At 37.5% G+C, this 18,806-nt stretch overlaps 8 protein-coding genes across 8 annotated transcripts; 6 read left to right on the top strand and 2 right to left on the bottom strand.

Annotated features, from left to right (window-relative positions):
- Window positions 1-164: 164 nt before the first annotated feature.
- DFA_11520 (histone-lysine N-methyltransferase) lies at window positions 165-1,524 on the top strand (the record flags this gene model as incomplete). The annotated part of the gene is made up of 2 exons (XM_004350416.1): window positions 165-603; window positions 707-1,524. The coding sequence occupies 2 exons, from the start codon at window positions 165-167 to the stop codon at window positions 1,522-1,524; spliced, it is 1,257 nt and encodes a 418-aa protein (XP_004350467.1).
- Window positions 1,525-3,468: 1,944 nt separating this feature from the next.
- roco4 (leucine-rich repeat-containing protein) lies at window positions 3,469-8,596 on the top strand (the record flags this gene model as incomplete). The annotated part of the gene is made up of 5 exons (XM_004350415.1): window positions 3,469-3,858; window positions 3,957-4,217; window positions 4,298-4,561; window positions 4,799-5,474; window positions 5,820-8,596. The coding sequence occupies 5 exons, from the start codon at window positions 3,469-3,471 to the stop codon at window positions 8,594-8,596; spliced, it is 4,368 nt and encodes a 1,455-aa protein (XP_004350466.1).
- Window positions 8,597-9,011: 415 nt separating this feature from the next.
- psmC3 (26S proteasome ATPase 3 subunit) lies at window positions 9,012-10,501 on the top strand (the record flags this gene model as incomplete). Its single annotated transcript, XM_004350414.1, has 3 exons — window positions 9,012-9,362; window positions 9,447-9,556; window positions 9,682-10,501. The coding sequence occupies 3 exons, from the start codon at window positions 9,012-9,014 to the stop codon at window positions 10,499-10,501; spliced, it is 1,281 nt and encodes a 426-aa protein (XP_004350465.1).
- Window positions 10,502-10,773: 272 nt separating this feature from the next.
- DFA_11517 (uncharacterized protein) lies at window positions 10,774-12,723 on the top strand (the record flags this gene model as incomplete). The annotated part of the gene is made up of 4 exons (XM_004350413.1): window positions 10,774-11,089; window positions 11,158-11,280; window positions 11,362-11,577; window positions 11,639-12,723. 4 exons carry the CDS (start codon window positions 10,774-10,776, stop codon window positions 12,721-12,723), a joined length of 1,740 nt encoding a protein of 579 aa, XP_004350464.1.
- A 536-nt stretch (window positions 12,724-13,259) lies between these two features.
- hao (hydroxyacid oxidase) lies at window positions 13,260-14,611 on the top strand (the record flags this gene model as incomplete). The annotated part of the gene is made up of 3 exons (XM_004350412.1): window positions 13,260-13,451; window positions 13,541-13,666; window positions 13,742-14,611. The coding sequence occupies 3 exons, from the start codon at window positions 13,260-13,262 to the stop codon at window positions 14,609-14,611; spliced, it is 1,188 nt and encodes a 395-aa protein (XP_004350463.1).
- Window positions 14,612-14,730: 119 nt separating this feature from the next.
- On the bottom strand, window positions 14,731-16,270 carry DFA_11515 (SAP DNA-binding domain-containing protein; the record flags this gene model as incomplete). The annotated part of the gene is made up of 2 exons (XM_004350411.1): window positions 14,731-15,422; window positions 15,487-16,270. The coding sequence occupies 2 exons, from the start codon at window positions 16,268-16,270 to the stop codon at window positions 14,731-14,733; spliced, it is 1,476 nt and encodes a 491-aa protein (XP_004350462.1).
- Window positions 16,271-16,679: 409 nt separating this feature from the next.
- DFA_11514 (uncharacterized protein) lies at window positions 16,680-17,452 on the top strand (the record flags this gene model as incomplete). The annotated part of the gene is made up of 3 exons (XM_004350410.1): window positions 16,680-16,740; window positions 16,810-17,343; window positions 17,403-17,452. 3 exons carry the CDS (start codon window positions 16,680-16,682, stop codon window positions 17,450-17,452), a joined length of 645 nt encoding a protein of 214 aa, XP_004350461.1.
- An 84-nt stretch (window positions 17,453-17,536) lies between these two features.
- On the bottom strand, window positions 17,537-18,768 carry DFA_11513 (uncharacterized protein; the record flags this gene model as incomplete). The annotated part of the gene is made up of 2 exons (XM_004350409.1): window positions 17,537-18,391; window positions 18,478-18,768. 2 exons carry the CDS (start codon window positions 18,766-18,768, stop codon window positions 17,537-17,539), a joined length of 1,146 nt encoding a protein of 381 aa, XP_004350460.1.
- Window positions 18,769-18,806: the final 38 nt, after the last annotated feature.

The raw sequence follows: 18,806 nt of genomic DNA, 5'->3' as shown, positions 1-18,806 counted from the left end.
AAATGAACATTAAAATATATAGAAGCTGTTGCGATAATGTCCATTGGGACAAGTTTGATTTAAAAAAAAATACTTTTGATTAACATCATGCAAAAGCACCCTTTCAAATCATTCGTTTTGTTCGTTTCATTCCAAAGTTAGTTTTGGTTTACGTACAGATAAAGATGACAAAGAGAAAGAACGATAAGAACAACAAATACAAGAAGAAGGCAGTAGTGCCTGTGGTTCCAAAGGCACCTAAAAAGACAAAAAAGGAAAGAAAAATAGAGAAACTAAAGAGACGTGAAGTCAGACTCAAACAAGAACAGAAAATGGAACGAAAGAATCAACTAAAGAGTCAATTACAACAAGAACAAGATGGTAGTGATATTGAATATGATGATGAAGGTGATGATGAATCATTTGATGAAGATATGGATGGTAGTGGTCAAGAAGAAGAGGAGGAAGAAAAACAAGATGTCTATGAAGGATCATACAATAAAAAGGGACAAAAGGAAGGTCATGGTGTGTTGACAATGGCAGATGGTTGTAAATATGAAGGAATTTGGAAAAGAAATCAATTGGTTGGTAGATGTAAAGTAACCATTGATGATACTAGAATTGGTATGTATACATATACTATATAGTATATAACATGTGATATATATATATATATATATATTATGTTGGAAACTAACTTATCAATTTATTTATTTATGATTTCTAGAGGGAACATCAGTAGATTGGGAAATGCATGGAGAATGTAGAGAATATAGTGTTATGACTGGAGAGGTTACTTTTGAAGGACAATATAAAAATGGTGAGAGAAATGGACCGGGTATCATATACTTGGTAGACGGTGGAAAGATACATGGTATTTGGAAGAGTAGTCAGATGGATGGACAGTGTACATACTATTATCCAGACCACAGATTCTCAATCAAGGGTAAATGGAAAGACGGTGATTTTGTAAGTGGTCGTGCTATAGCACCGAAAGGAGTGCCACCAATAGACGACGATGTGGTTGAAATCAAGAGAGATGAGGCTACCGACACTTTAATCTCTTCCGATCCCCTCCAAGCCGATCCATACGAACAACACTATGTGTTTGTCGCACCATCCACTATACCCAACTCGAATGAAGGGTTATTTGCCAAACGTGATATTCCAGCCAACCGACTCGTCTCTTTTTACAATGGGCTTCGTATCGACCCCAAGATTGCCGATGAACGTGACTGGTCGTTCAACTCCAACACTATGTTTTTGGACAAAGAGACGTATATCGATATTCCACCCAGCCACTCCCTCACCACGCAGTACTGTGCCTCGTTGGGACACAAGGCCAACCACAGCTTCCAACACAACACTGTCTACAAGACATGCTACCATCCACGTTTCGGAGACATTAAATGTGTCACCAGTATCAAACCAATTGCCAAAGGCGAGGAAATCCTCGTCCACTATGACTATGAAGAAAAGGATAAACCTGCTTGGTACAAAGCCATCGAAGAGGTTCATCAACAACAACAAAATAAACAACAATAACAACAAGCAAGCAATAATAGCCACACACACAAATTAATAATAATAGATTAAAACCGCCCATATTTTTTTGAGCTCGATGGCCACCATTGACGCATCAATCAAAAGTGCTCGAAAAAAAAAATCTTGCTTGGGATTTGCCAAACACGGCTAAATTCCTTTTTGAGCACTGAGACTTTTAAGGCAACATATCTTGATGGATGATTTGTTCTGTTCATCGTTGAGTGATGGGTTATCTATGTATGGACAGGGCTGAATTCAATTGATTGATCGTGAAACACTTGACCATCTTTTTTTTAACTATTTTTATTTTAAAACTTTGTTGTTTGTCTGTCTATCTTATCTCTCTTCAATTTTATTTATTTATTTGTTCCTTGTATCTTATCTTTTTTTTTTTTTTATTCTCCCATCCACACTTCTTTCTTTCTTTAATAATATACAACACCCTAATACATACTACATATACAATATATACACTTATAAGATATATATACAAAACTAGAAAGAATCAAGATAGAAGTAAAAAATCTCTTTTGTTTCGCAATAGAACCAAAACCCAGTTACCAACAATCACCACAACAGAATAGAGTATCGTTTGTTTACCCCTTTTTTTCCACTTGCCTTTCTTCACACCTGACAACAACGCTGTCAAGTAAACAAGGTAAAGTGTACTTCTTTAACAATAGAATAATATCAAGCAAGTAGTTTGCAATATATATATCATCATCATTATCATCGTCGATCTACACCTCTATTCCTTTATACCTATCCTTCCTCTTTGGATTGTTCGATAAAAAAAAATAGATTTATATTAATTTTTGGGTTTTGGATACACACCCCCACTACTAGTAGGAGGAGGTAGGTATCTACAGAGGGCTGCTGCATCGCCGATATTGTCATTTCCGTTTAAAATGTGTCGCTGGTGGTTGGGGGTAGGGAAGCAGCTACTTCTTTTTTTTTTTTTTTTAATACTTTTTGTTGTTTTTAGATTTACAACACAGAGATAGATACATACATACATATTGTAACATAGTAGTATATATATTTATATTTATATATAATATATATATAGCAGCAGCGGACAAAGTTGAAGAACTTTGATTGTTGTAGTAGACAAGCAAGTGAGTATTCATTCACACCACAACACATCAATAAATAGGATAGGTAGGGGAGGAGGAGGAGATAAAATAAATATATATATATATATTATCCGATCGAGTCGAGACACGCCCAACACCATAAAAGGATTGATTGACACACACAAACACACACCATTAAGAATCCCATTCCGTCAAAGATATCACTGTCTGTTCTGTTTGTTGTTTATTGGTTTGGTTGGGTGGCGACACAGCCTGCGATTGCAACGGAATGGTTTTTTTTTCCTCAACCAAGATTTTTTTTTAAAATTTTCTTTTTCGTGAAACAATCACTACTAGTGACCCGCCGTTCAGCAGTACACAATTAACAAGCTGTACAACAACACAATCCACAAATAACACAATAACAATAATAATAACAACAACAAAGGCAGATATAACTAACTCTATCTATCTTATACCACATTAGCAATAGTAGTAGTAGTATTACTTTAGTTAGTTTAGTAATAGTAGTAGTAAAAGTAAAAGTAGAGTACAGATTACGACCAACTTTACTTTACATACTTTACACTGTACAGATAAAGATAAAGAAAAAGAAGAGAAAGGAGAAGATCGATTAACGAGAACATCATCATCATCATCTATAATACAAACATACATACATACACAAAAAAGGCAGACCTCTCTCTTATCTTTTCCCAATTCTTTATATATCTTTTTTTTTAATTTTTTTTTCTTCTTCATATTTAATTATAATTATCAAGTACCCTTTAATAATAATAATATAAAGTAGTAATAATAATAATAATAATAATAGTTTAATTAATAATAATAATATATATATAGAAAAATGGGAGATGTATCAGCAGGATCTTCTTTTGAGATCCTCACGGTCGATGTTATCGGTCCTGAGAAAGAGATACTCATCAACCAACTCAACTCTTTAAATACGGTGCTGACAGTCATCCAGACCACCTACAAGATCATATTCTCTGATCCAGATAGCGATACCAAGATGATGAGTGGTACTTCAGACAGCGACGACGATCTTGGTGACGACGCATCAGACGATGGACAAGAAGAAGCAGACCTCGAAGTACCAGAAGCATTATGTAATTTGTATTTGTTGGATTCAAAACAAAGGCAATCACTAGAAGATTTGAAAAAGATTGTACAAAACTTAACCTTTAATCAACAACAAGTACAAAATCAAAATCAAGCAACTCAAGATTTAGCTTTGGTAAGATTAAATTAAATGACTATTAGTAGTAGTAGTAGTAGATAATACATCTACATATCACTGTGTGTATATTAATTAATTAATTTATTTATATTTAGATGTCATCAATTATAGTTGGTTTAAATACACCATCAACAAGAGGTGGTGCAGGTGAAGTTAGTTATATTAAAGATTTAAGATTAATAGTACAGAATAAATGTCCTTTTGTCGAATGGAAAGGACCAGAAAGTGCAAACGAAGTATTTCAAATTGTATCAGAAGCCGTATCAAAAATTAAAAAACAAATAGCATTGACTGATGCATGTACAACTGGTGATGTAAATGCTTTAGATTTGGTTATTCTTTCAAAAGTTTCAAATGTAAGAGAGAAAGAGAAAGAGAAAGAAGAGAAAGAAAAGAGACTATAGGATACTTATATACTTACTTTTTTATTTTTTAGGAACAATTATCAGAAGCACATAAAGCAGGACATGCAATTGTATTCGATTCATTATTGGCACACAATAGTAATGCATTGGTGGTGACTGGTACGATGGCACTTTTGAGTGCGGTAGTAGAGACTGAAAAGAAGCGAGAGAAGCGACTCTGTTTGGCAAAGAGCAATTTGATTCGATTCCCCATGTCGGTCATACACATGTGTCAAGGTTTGATTGAGCTCGATCTCTCGGACAACAAGATCCAAGAACTGCCACGTGAGATCAATGTATTAAAGAGTTTGCGTATTCTCATCCTGAGGGATAACTTGTTGGAGACCATTCCACTCGAAATCTGTTATCTCAAGGACCTCAAGATTCTCGAACTGCACAACAACCCCTTGTCAGACTTCCCACGCACTATTATCGACAGCGGTGTCAAGAACTTGTTGTCGTTTTGTCGCAGCATTTTGGAGCGCGAGAACAAGGAGACGTGGAACAAGGTGAAGCTGATGTTTGTCGGACAGGAAGGTGTCGGCAAGACCAGTCTCTTGCAAGCACTCACCGGCAGCAAAAAGAAGCGTGGCGACTTGCAGGTGACCGGTGACACCATCTCGACCGAAGGTGTCAAGATCCAAATGTTCAAGGGCAAAAAGGTCGATTTCTCGGCCTGGGACTTTGGAGGTCAACAGGTGTTTTACCCAACACATCAGTTCTTTTTAACGGCACGTGCGTTGTATTTGGTGACGTTTAAGCTGACCGATTCGAATTGGGCCGAGCGTGTCGAGTATTGGATCCGTCAGATCAAGTCGATTTGCGAGGCTGGTATGAAGCCCGCCCTCTTTTTCGTCGGCACACATGTCGATGTGTGCACACCCGAGCAACTCACCGAATGCGAGGGTATCATTAAAAAGTCGTTCCTCGTGCACACACGTGCCAAGGAACCCGTCTGCTTTGTGTCAACGACCACTGGCAAGGGCATCAAGGACCTGAAAAAGAAGTTGACGACCGAAGCCGAGAAAAGCGGCCTCATTAAAAAGGATATCCCGGGCACATACATCTTGCTCGAGCATCGTCTCACCAAACGTGGTGCCAACCCCGGCAAGATGGTCAGTCAGTCCAATCTGGGCAGCACGGCCAACTTTGGCGCCGCCCCCATCAAGGACCGTTACATAGACTACCCCGAATACGAGAATGAAGCACGTATGTCGCACATGCGTGTGCCCGACGACCTTCCCAACGCCACCTCGTTCCTCCACAACCTCGGCATTATCTTGCACTTTGACACACCCTCTCTCAAGAACCTCGTCGTGCTCGACCCGCAGTGGTTGGCCGACGTCATGTCGTCTTTGATCACCTTTTCGCACAACTGGATCAAGCGTGGTATCTTGATGCACAACGAACTCCAATCAGTGTGGGGTGGCAAGTACGAGCAGAGTTTGTGGCCCGTCTTGCTCAAGCTGCTCGAAAAGTTTGAGGTTGCCTACGAGCTGCCCGGCTACACCGAGAGTGATGGCCGTTCACTTGTCCCCTCTCTCTTGCCTGAAGATCCCGAAGGCGAGATCCAGTCCATCATTGAAAAAGAGTGGCGTCCCAACTACGAGCTGGTCGAGCAGCGTGTACCTGTACACTTTTTCGGCTGCGACTACAACTTTGAGTTTATGCCACTCGGTTTCTTTTCGCGTCTTCTCTTGCGTATCATCCATTTGTCGGGTATCAAGATCTTGACGTACTGGAGAAACGGTGTGTTGCTCGAGATTACAAGCAGCGGCACCAGCAAGCAATTGGCACAGGTCACATTCAAGAAGCGTCGTAATTTCGAGTCACGTGCCGACGCATACAAGCTCACCATTGAAGTGCGTTCGTTTACGGGTGCCAACAATGACCATGACATGGCTGCTGCACATTTCCTCAAGCAGCTCATCTTTACCGTCGATTCGTTGCTCGACAACTTTTACCTCAACCTTCCCAATACCCAGCGTGTCATTCCTTGCAACCATTGTATCTGTCGTGACCCACGTACCGAGCCATTCTACTTTGAGTTTGCCGCTTGTATCAAGGCCATCCAAGAGAGCACACCCTTTTTGTACTGTCGTAACGATCCCAACATTCCAGTACGTGTCGACTATGTCGCACCGGATCTCGTCGCCAACAAGGTACCCATCTTCAAGGACGACGATATTGTCTTTGAGAAGCAGATTGGTAAGGGTGCCTTTGGTGTCGTTCACAAGGGTCGTTTCAAGGCCAACAACAGCACAGTGGCAGTCAAGGTGCTCAATCAGGACAGCACAGAGGCCGACGAGCAATTGATCGAAAAGTTCCAAGAGTTCCAACGTGAAGTATTCATCATGTCTAGTCTCAACCATCCCAATCTCGTCAAGCTCCACGGTCTCATGTTTGCCCCACCTCGTATGGTCATGGAGTACGTGGCAATGGGTGATCTCTACAGGCGTCTGCGTAGTCCCGAGCCCATGTCTTGGAATTTCCGTACACGTATGATGCTCGATGTTGCCAAGGGTCTCCAATACATGCAATCGTTGCAACCACCCATTGTACATCGTGATCTTCGTTCGCCAAACATCTTTATCTGCTCGTTGCAAGAGGATGCACCTGTTGTTGCCAAGATTGCTGATTTTGGTCTCTCTCAACAGTCTGTTCCATCGGTCTCTGGTCTCCTCAAGTCGATCCATTGGATGGCGCCCGAGACTATTGGTGCCGAACAGGAAACCTACACGGAAAAGGCCGATACATACTCGTTTGCTATGATTCTCTACGAGATTATCACGGGCAAGGTGCCATTTGAAGAGTATACACTCAAGGAACGTCAGTTTATCACTGCCATTCGTGAGCAGAACCTCAGACCTACATTGCCAGCCGACATTCCACCCAAATTGCGAAACATCATAGAGATGTGTTGGAATGGTGACGCAAAGAAGCGTCCACATCTCAGTATTGTCGTACGTGAGATTGAAGAGTTGCGTGCGGGTATTACTACTGCATCGACTACTGTATCGGTATCGAGCAACTTGTCGTCGACGAGTACGTCGGCCAGCGCCAGCGAGGTGTCTTTGTCGTCAGTCTCTGTGACACCCAATGGCAACGGCATCCATTACAACGCCGATCAACAGTCTGCTGCATCGACGTCGACCACCACGACCACCTCTACTACCACGACATCGACCGCACCGGCTCAGCCATCGGGCAGTTTCAGCACGTTGAACCAGTCGGCGTCATCGTCACCTCCATCATCGCCGTCTTCACCATCATCCAAGATTGTCGAAGCTCCGCTCACATCCGGTCTCGCAAACGACCCCAACTACCGCTCGATCAACTCGAATAACAATCTCAGCTTTACCATGCCCGTTGGACCAAACCCAGTCAATCATATGAATACTGTATCACTACATCGCAAGTTTGAAGTGATTGCCGCATGTGAGGCTGGCGAGTACGTGTGGACCAAGACAGCCGACAATCACATGGTATTCTGGGCAAGCAAGAAGGGATCGATGTACCGCGACCTCCCATGCAAGCACAACAATGCCACGGTCGCCATGATCAAGGCCAGTCAACATATCTGGGAGATCACCGCCAAGACCATCTATGTATGGGATATTGGCACGATGGAGATTGTGCGTGAGATCAACTCGCCACACCCCGGTGCTCTGACCGCCATTCACTACACGGGACTCGGCAACGACCGCGCTGGCGTCTATACGGGCGACTCGACCGGCAAGGTCTTCCACTGGGACGTCAAGACACTCGAGCCCAAAGACAGCTTTAGCATCGAGCATGGTGTAGTAGCCATGTCCTACTCGTCCAAGTATAACCTCTTATTTATTGCCACCAAGCCACAACTATATTTATGTAAACTAAAAAATCTTCAAGTCCAGGCCAATCCAGCTTGGAAACACTCGACCGGCTCCATCACCTCGCTTTTGGCGCTTGCCGACGAGGTATGGACCGGTGCATCCGACGGCAGAATCTTTATCTGGAAGATCAAAAACGAAAACGAAATCTCCCAGCGTGAAAAGTTTGATGCCCACAAGGACGCCGTTACCTCGCTCGTCTATCTTGACGACTCGGTCCTCTCCTCGTCGTTGGACAAGACTTTGACGCTGTACAAGCAAAACAATCACAAAAATAATTACACTCCCGCCGATCATCGTCAACAGGGTATCAAGTTGGTCGTAAGGGTCGACCAAAGTATTGTTTGGACCGTTTGTACTGATAATATTTCACCTCTAATGCTTTGGACTATACCAAAGGTATGGGAAAAGAAAACAAAAAGTGGTTCTGGTGAAAGAAAAAATTATTTAATTCGATAAAATCAAAAAATAGAGTAATAATTAATAATAATAATAATAATAGAATATAGATAGATCACAATAGATAGATCCAAAAATAAGTAATAATAATAACAAATAATAATAATGGTTTTTTTTTCTCTCTCCTTCTCAACAACAACAAATCAAAAATCTCATCACAGTTAAAAAAGTATAATAAATTAAATAATATATTTTGTAATAATTTATATATAATTCTTTAATTTCTTTCCAACTCATTAATATTGATTTTGATCAAGACAGAGGTTGAAAAAAAAATTTTGAAAAAATTGAAAAAAATTAATTTAGTGTGAAGTGATGTTCAGCAAGTGGTGATGATGAAAATTTATTGTTTATTAATTTGTTTTTTGTTGTTGTATATATTAAAAAAAAAGAGATATAATAAGAGAGAGAGAAGATGTCAGCAGCCAAGAAAGGATCTCAACCAGCAGCTGCTGCTAAAGAGGTAGAAGCACCATCATTGGGAGAGACTGCCATCCCCGAAGAGATCTTTAAACTCACCGCAGAAGAAATCCTCAAACGTGCAAAGTTGTTAGAGAATCAAACTAAATTACTTAGAGGTGAACATATTACAAAGCACTTGGAGATGGACTCGTTACAGAAAAAGATTAAAGAGAATAACGAAAAATTACAAGTTAACAGTCAACTTCCACATCTTGTAGGAAATGTTGTAGAAATCATAGAAATGACCTTGGATGGTGAAACTAAACCATCTAAATGTGTTGTAGTTAAAGCTTCAACAAGACAAGTAAGTGAAACATAAACACTTAAACACTTATTATTATTATTATAATTATATTAATCAATATTTATCTCTATTCTTGTTTGAAAGACTATATTTTTGGCGTTCCCAGGTATTGTAGATGTTGATAAACTAAGACCAGGAGATCTTGTCGGTGTAAATAAGGATAGTTATATTATTTTAGATACTTTACCACCTGAGTATGTGTCACATCATTCATTCATACATTCAACAACATGTTGTTGATCAAATTAATGATCGATGATGATTTACTTACTTATACATTTTACATTCTTTTTCTTTTTTAATTTTAATTTTCTATTAGATATGATTCAAGAGTAAAGGCAATGGAGATTGATGAAAAACCAACAGAAGAGTACAGTGATATTGGTGGATTAGATAAACAAATTCAAGAATTGGTAGAAGCAGTAGTACTCCCAATGACACACAAGGAGAGATTCGAGTCGATTGGCATCAAGCCACCCAAAGGTGTGTTGATGTACGGTCCACCAGGAACGGGCAAGACATTGCTCGCCAGAGCTTGTGCCGCCCAAACCAATTCTACATATCTTAAATTGGCCGGACCACAATTGGTACAAATGTTTATTGGTGACGGTGCCAAGTTGGTGCGTGACGCCTTTGCCCTCGCCAAGGAAAAGGGACCCACCATCATTTTTATAGACGAACTCGATGCTATCGGCACCAAACGTTTCGACAGTGAGTTGTCGGGTGATCGTGAGGTACAACGTACCATGTTGGAGTTGCTCAACCAGCTCGACGGTTTCAGCAGTGACGCCAACATCAAGGTCATTGCCGCCACCAATCGTATCGATATTCTCGACCCTGCTCTCCTCAGATCCGGTCGTCTCGACAGAAAGATCGAGTTCCCATTGCCCAACGAAGAGGCCCGTGCCCATATTCTCCAAATTCACTCGCGTAAGATGAACGTAAACCCAGACGTCAATTTCGAAGAGTTGGCTCGTTCCACCGAAGACTTTAACGGTGCCCAGCTCAAGGCCTGTTGTGTCGAGGCCGGTATGATTGCCCTGCGTCGTGGTGGTACCGAATTGGTCCACAATGATTTTACCGAAGGTATCCAAGAAGTTCAAGCAAAGAAGAAGAAGAGTTTAGAATATTATGCATAAACCAACTATAGTAGTCCCGATGAGCACATATCACCCATAAAAAATATATTCCCCAAAAAACAAAAGAGATAGAGATGATAGAATTAAAAGAAGAATACTCTTTTATCTGTCTATCTCTTACCTACCTACCTACCTATAAATAAAACAACATTGTATGATCACATAATAATAATAATAATAATAATAATATTTTGTTTAATTTAATTATTTTTTTTCTGTTTCTGACAAAAACGATCGATTCTTTAACGTCATTATTAAATTAAATTGCAAGGATGAACTCGGATGTAGAGGAAGAGTTGAAAGAGAATATAAAGGAAAGAGTCGGAGGATTGGATAAAGTAATTGATTCAATCGTCAAAAGATTGATATTATATGTAGAGTCAAAGACAAGACTCAACAAGGATAACAATGAATACTGTACATCCTATCCATTTCAATCATCTACTATACCATTACCCAATCATATGCTAGTTCATTCTAGAACAGGCACTGGAAAGTCATTACTAGTATCAACGATATTAGATAGTTTTAAAAAGATTTGTAAAGTAAATAGTTTAACTATTGCTTCATCTTATTTATATCAAAAAGGTAATTATCTCTCTTTTAATCACATTTCTTTGAAAGAAGAATCATTCTAACATTCATTGATTGTACAGATGAAGGAGACACTGAAAGATTGGTATCAGATTTATTCTCTAGGAATCAAACCAATGAACCATTTATTATTGTATTTGAAGAAATTGATTCAATTGCACCTAAAAGAACTCCTGAATTAGGATGTATGTATATTAACAAGCAAACAAAGATATAAAGATTAATTGATTGAATATTGATTCATTCCTTGTTTTGTTTGTTTGTAGATATCGAAAGAAGAGTATCAACACATTTATTAGACTTGTTATCACGTAATAGTAGATTTGAAAATAGAAACAAATCAGTGTTTATCTTTGCCCTGACCAATAGATTCAATGCGATTGACAAGGAATACTTTATGTCTGGAAGATTCGATTCTGTAATTAGTCTACCAATACCATCTCCATTGGGAAGAAAGGAAATTGTACAAACTATTGTTAAAAGTATGTGAAAGAATTGAAAGGATGTCTAATCATCGTCTAACATACTTTTTCTGTTTTCTAGAATTCCCAAGTTATTTAAATAATATTGAACATTATCAAAGTTTAATTCAATATATTGGTCAATGTTCACATGGATTTGTTGGAGCTGATCTTTCTAGATTGTGTGGTGAAGCTGCTCAAAGAAAGATTCGTAGTTGTGATTCGACGATTGATCCGAGTTTGGTGGTTGTTGAAAAGGAGGATTTCGACGCCATGTTTGAACATGTCAAGCCGTCGGCATTGAATGAATTCAAGTTGTCATACGAGCCGATACAGTTTGAGGATATTGGTGGATTGGACAAGACGATTGCACAGATAAAGAGTTGTGTATTGACACCCATCATGAATAGGAAACCACTCCGACAAATGGGTATTGATCCTCCCTCGGGTGTTTTACTACACGGACCTCCAGGAACAGGAAAATCACTATTGGCACGAGCCATTGCATCATCATCACCCAACATCAACTTTATATCTGTCCAATCGACCGATATCATATCACCGGTGGTTGGTGAGAGCGAAAAGAAGCTAACAGCTCTATTCCGAGTACTTCGTGATTCAGCACCTGCCATTCTCTTTCTCGATCAAGTAGAAGTACTTGCTAAAAAGCGTGGTTACGATTCGAGTGCTCAACAATCTGCCGATAGATTACTTTCATGTCTATTGGTTGAAATGGATGGTATGTTTTCAAAACAAAATAAAAAGGTAAGAATTGAAAATGACGATGATGATGACGAAGATGAACAACAAGCAATTATAGTATTGGCAGCTACAACAAAGATGGAATTATTAGACAGTACTATTCTTCGTCCTGGTCGATTCGATTACCATATTCATGTACCTGCACCAGACGTGGTTGCAAGACACGATATTTTGTCGAAAATTACAAAGAATATGCCCATCGATCCTTCAATCAATCTTTACACGTTTGCAGAGCAAACCAACGGTCTCAATGGAGCAGACCTCTCTAATATCTGTAAAGAGGCAGCATTACATGCACTAAGAAGAGATTTAAATGGTTCAACAATAACACTTGAAGATTTTAAAAGTGTTATGAATCAACCTCAATCCACAAATCAACAAGAAGAAGAATTGTTGAATCAATAAACCTTTGTATATAAATAATTTCTAAATTTGGAGTGTATATATCCAATCCAACTATTATTATTATTAATTTGTAATCACTCGCCAAATGACTATTCCAAATTAATATTAATATTTATATTTGTCAAATTCACAATGTCTTGTATTTCTTACATACTCCTAACCACCTTATTCCATTGAATTATTCCAACTACTTTAGGATTATCGTGATCTTTCATGAGTTTCAACCACACTTGGGTTTCAAACATTCCAAAATCCCATTGGTGAATGCAATAATTTTCAATCTGAAGAGTCATTGGAGTTTAACGATTTATTTTGGTATCGGAATCAATAGGTTAATTATCATTGTTGTTGTCGTGATAACTGAATTGTATTCGTCTATTCAGTAGTAATAGTAGTAGTAGTAGTATAGTTTTAAGTTATCGTCGCATACATATTATAGGAGAGGCAGTAGTTTGTTCAATTTAATATAAAAAAACCAAGTTAAACTTTAAAGAAAGTTATTTATTATACATCCCCTACTTTATAAACTATAAATAATGGATAAAATAACAAACAATCCTCAAAAACCAGCAATAGTATCTGATATTACATTGGCTAATAGCAGAACGAATAGAGGTCAAGGTAGAAAGAGTGACTCTTATCTCAACATTGAAGAGTTTAGAATCGTTGCTGAGAGAAAGTTACCTCGTATGGTTTATGATTACTATGCTTCTGGTTCTGATAATCAAGTATGTTGTGATATTGATCGATTGATGATGATGAGTACCTCTTAACATGATATGATACTTACTTACTTTGTTGCATCCTCACTCTCAAGATTACATTAGGAGAGAATGTAAATTTTTATAGTAGAATTAAACTTACACCAAGATGTTTGGTTGATGTATCAAATATTAATACAAAGACATCTGTATTTGGTATCCCTCTTTCATTCCCTGTTATGGTATGTAGATAGATAGATAGATATTGAATCAATTGAATTGAGTGAATATTTGTATTTATTTGAATCATTCTATAGATTGCGCCAACAGCAATGCAAAAGATGGCACATCCAAATGGAGAGATTGATACATGTTTGGCAGCAAGAGATATGGGAACATTGATGACATTGAGTAGTTTGGCAACTACCAGTGTTGAGGATCTTGGAAAGGCATCGGGAGGTAACCCTGGATGGTTCCAACTCTATGTGTTTAAAGACCGTTCCATCTCTGAGAAATTGGTAAAACGTGCTGAAATGGCTGGATTCAAAGCTATCCTTTTGACAATCGATACACCATTCCTTGGTCGTCGTGAAAGTGACTATCGCAATGAATTCTCTCTGCCAACAGGCTTGCAATTGAGAAACTTTACCGACTTGCCATTAGCAGACATTCAAGGTGGATTGAACAAATACATGGCTACAATGATCGACAGCTCATTGACATGGAACGATTTGGCATGGTTGAAATCAATCACCAAACTACCAGTCATTGTAAAAGGTGTAATGTGTCCACAAGACGCATTGTTGGCAGTAAAGTATGGTGCCGATGGTATCATTGTGAGTAATCATGGTGCGAGACAATTGGATACTAGTCCGTCGACCATTGAAGTACTTCCATATGTTGTACGTGCTGTTGGTGGTCGTATTCCCGTTATTGTAGATGGTGGTGTTCGTCGTGGAACAGATATATTAAAGGCATTGGCCTATGGCGCATGTGCCGTTATGATTGGTCGTCCTGTTCTATGGGGTCTTGCAGCCGACGGTTATGATGGTGTTCTCAAAGTACTCCAACTTCTTCGTGATGAATTGGTTTTATCTATGGCATTGGCTGGTGTCAACTCTATATCAAAAATTGATGAATCTTTAATTTGGAGTAGTCCAAATTCTCTACCCCGTCCAAAACTTTAAATTAAATATCAAAATAATATATATTACTACTGAGGAGTAGTTATATATATAAATCTCAAAATAAAATCATACTAATAATTATATAATATAAATAATATTTATTTCCAACCATATATGGTTTAAATAGTTGATTCTTTTGTTTTACCACTATCAGTATCTGACTCACTTGTTTCTTTTGTTTTTTTTGTTGCTTGTTTGAAATAAGAAAGTATCCTATCGATGAGAACCGATTTCTTATCATCTGATTTCAAGTTTTTAGATTTCAACCAATGTTTTAAATCCTTGACATACATCTTTTCGAGTTGTTTCTTTTCTACACCATCTTTAATGTCAGCAATGCTCATTCTATTATCGGCTGGTGAATCAATTTCCTGGTCTTCTTCATCAGTTGACAAATTTGTTGAAAATTGAAGTTTTCCACTGCTACCACTAGTATATTTCTTTTTTTTTAATATCTTTTCTTCTTCCTGTCCTTCCTGTTGTCCATCACTTGATACATCACTAGATGTATTATCATCATCAGATGTTTCTTCTGTAGATGTTGATGAATTATTTGATGTTCCTGGTGTTTGTGGATATTTTCTCTTTAAATTTTCTGATGGATTCTTTAATGTTGTTGATGTCTTGGTTGTAGTTGTAGTTGTTGAGGTATTCTTATTCTTATTTACATTATTATTATTATTATTGGTTTGTTGTTGTTGATGGTTACTAATATCAGAAGAAAGTGGTGATATTGGTAATGATGATTGTTGATAAAATAAATATGGTACAATGATTGATACAATCTCTGAAAATTTAGTTGGTATTTTCTCTGTTAAAAAAAAAAGGATAGTAAGTATAAATGATCTCATTATATTTATATTTAGTTTAATTACCTTTGACATTTAAATATTGACAAATCTTTGAGAGTGTATCAATTTTTTGAAGGTAGAGAATGTTTTCAATGCCGCCCAAGAGGATCTCCTCGATGAGTAGTCTTTTCATTATTTGTGTCTTTGATGATCCTTCAAAGACACCTTCGCCAAGTGTCATTTGTCTAGCTCCCGTGAATCGTTGAGTCGATGATTTAGTTGTATGTGTCGATATGATCGTGGTGTTGTCCAGTACCTTTACCATTGGTGTAGAGTTTACATATGTAACCGATGTGTGTGTTGATGCTGGTACCATCAATGTTGGTTGTAGTCCACTATTATTAGAGGAGGAGGATGATGATGATGATGTATGAATAGGAGAGTTTGTAGAGAAAGATTTAGCCAACTTTATACCAGTTCCAATACAATAGCTGTAGAGAAGATGAGGTGTCAATCGATTGAAATACGATAGTAATGGCTCACTCTTCATCAAACTTTCAATCTCTTGACGAGTTTCTTCGACCACTTCACTATTGGCAGCTGAGAGTTCGAGTAGCGAGCAAGTCTCTTCGGTGACATCTATTGGCAGTCTAGAGACGAATGCTTCAATACCCAGATTTCTAACATCATCGACCAACATATTGACAGCGGTTGCTCTATCTATAGAATCCAAGTGAATCTGTTCTTCTTCTGATCCTGCTACTTGTGATAAACATTCCAATACAATTTCTTCAGGCCATACATTGAATGATTCAAATAATGATTCTTCATTCCTTTCTTTTAATATCTGTTGTTGTTTATCACCCATTCTTTAATCTTTTAGATATATCTAAAACATATATACATAAATATATGTATCTGTAAGTGTGTGGTTTATATCAAACAATAAAAGATTCTTGTCTTTGAAAATGAGCAGAGGAATGACCAATCCATTTCAAGATTTAAAATTCATTATTATAATAAAATAATTAATTAAACTTTAGTTCAATTATCTGTATCACGAGTGTATGTATGTATGTATCATTGATAATAATATCAAATCAAGTATTGTAGTTGTGTTGTCGTAGTTAACAATTTAAATTAAATAAAATTAAATAAAATAAAATGGTTAAAATTCATTCTTTGAACATGCATCGATTCATAAAACATTTTCATTAATATACATACATACATATACATATACAGATAGACACCTTTTATAGAAATATAGTCATATAATGACAATAGGAAGAAAAGATAACGATATGAACGATAATGATAGTGAAACAAGTGAACATAGTAAGTTTGATAGTAGTGAACTAACTACTGTACAGCCATTCACTCACCCATTACTCCTTTTCTCTATAGATGATTACAGCGGATTTCAATTAATACCTGAATTGGATATGGGTGATTCAGATAGTAGTGATGATGAATCATCTATAAACAACAACAACAACCAGAATGGAGGAACAAGAAAACTAACAAGAGAAGAAGAAATCAAGAGACAAGTCGAATTGAATAACAAGTTTCTTTTTGATGATGATGTAGATGACGCAAATACACAACAACAAGACAACTTTACCGATTTCCAAGGATACTCTGATCAATTTCATCAATTTGATCAAACAGAGGACGATGGAGGATCCTCTGACCTTAAAGTCAACCCAAATAATCTATTATTCAATACCAACGAATTATTCCCAACTGAAAATAACAATCCATTCAACGATGAACAACCACAACAACAAGAAGAGGAAAAGAATACTTCTCCCTATTGTCAAAGAAATGAAAAAGGTCATTTGGTGCTAAGTAAAGATAAACTACTACCACCTGATCATGTTGATTTAATTAGAGAATGTATGAAAAATATAAAGGTAGCTCCTCCCCCTGAATTATCTGGTATGTATACATTATTATAATATACAACATTGATTAATATTAATGATTTATTTTTTTAGAAAAATGGAAATCTTGGGATAATAAATTACAAAGTAAATTTAATAAATAGAATATAATAATGTGTAAATAGAAAATATAGATAGATAGGATGGATAGATTCGAAATGAATTTTTCAAGAATGATGATACAGATTTTAAATCTTTATTACAGAAGAAAATACAGAAGTAGCAGGACCAGTTTTAAATACCTTTCCAAAATTTTCGTTGGCGTTCCAATCGATTAATAATTCACCACCTGGCATATTGATGGATATTTGTTGTTCTGGTAGAGATTTACCTACAAGTACTGTTGCGACGGCCACTGCACATGCACCAGTTCCACAGGCAAGAGTTTCTCCAGCTCCTCTTTCCCATACTCTTGCTTTGAAATGGTTTGCTTTGGTCGATGATACAAATTCAATGTTGCAACTATCGACAAACATCTTGTGTTTGGCCAACTTTTGACCAATCTCTGAAATATCCATTGTGTCGATATCTGTTCCCTCGGGCAATTGACCCTTTTCAATATTGTCTTGGAGGAAAATAACACAATGAGGATTACCCATTGAAACGAGTACAACATCGATTGCTCTACGCTCATCGACTTGAACTCGTTCAAGATAGATTGGTTTATCAGTAGATGGATTAGGTGTTGGTACAAGGATGGTACGGTCGTTTGGTACCAATAAGGTATTGTCATTAGTTCTCAACAAGTATGGATTACCCATATTGACCTTGACCAACATTGTATCTTCTCGATAATAGCTATCGCCATTATTTTTTGATCCTATTTGACTCTTGTCGGTCGAACAAATAATGGTTCCTGCCAATGTGTGAACTCTATGTACAATTGCGTTTTCACTTTCATTGGATGAGGATTCCCCATCATCGCTACTACCACCACTACCACTACTACCATTATTCTTATTGTCCTTGTCGTGAATCGATTTCACTGAATTATCAATAATATATTTTGAGAAACATCTTATACCATTTCCACACATTGATGCCTAGAAACAAACAAACAATTATCATTAATTATATATAAATATATATATTTTATATAATGTATTGTATAGACATATCTATGACATACCTGACTACCATCGCTATTAAAAATCAACATTTCATAATCTGTATCGGCGTTTGGAGAATCGGCAACAATGATCAATTGATCACATCCAATACCTAGTTTACGATGTGCCAACTTTTTCGATATAACCGATAGATCTTCGATTGTCAATGATGCACCGCTTCTAACCCCTTCAGAAGAGTCGGGTGAAAACTGTTTGTTTGGGATCACTTTGATATCCTCCTTTTTGAATACGATAAAGTCATTGCCCGCACCTTGCATCTTTGTGAATGTGATTTCATTTGAATGAATCATTCTCTAAATCTGTAATTATCTTTCTTTATACATATACA

This window comes from Cavenderia fasciculata, assembly GCF_000203815.1.
Source record: "Cavenderia fasciculata unplaced genomic scaffold Scf_EUAJFUG02HR96I-5, whole genome shotgun sequence".
Classification (NCBI taxonomy): Eukaryota; Evosea; class Eumycetozoa; order Acytosteliales; family Cavenderiaceae; genus Cavenderia; species Cavenderia fasciculata.
This window is presented reverse-complemented; position numbering and strand designations above follow the sequence as displayed.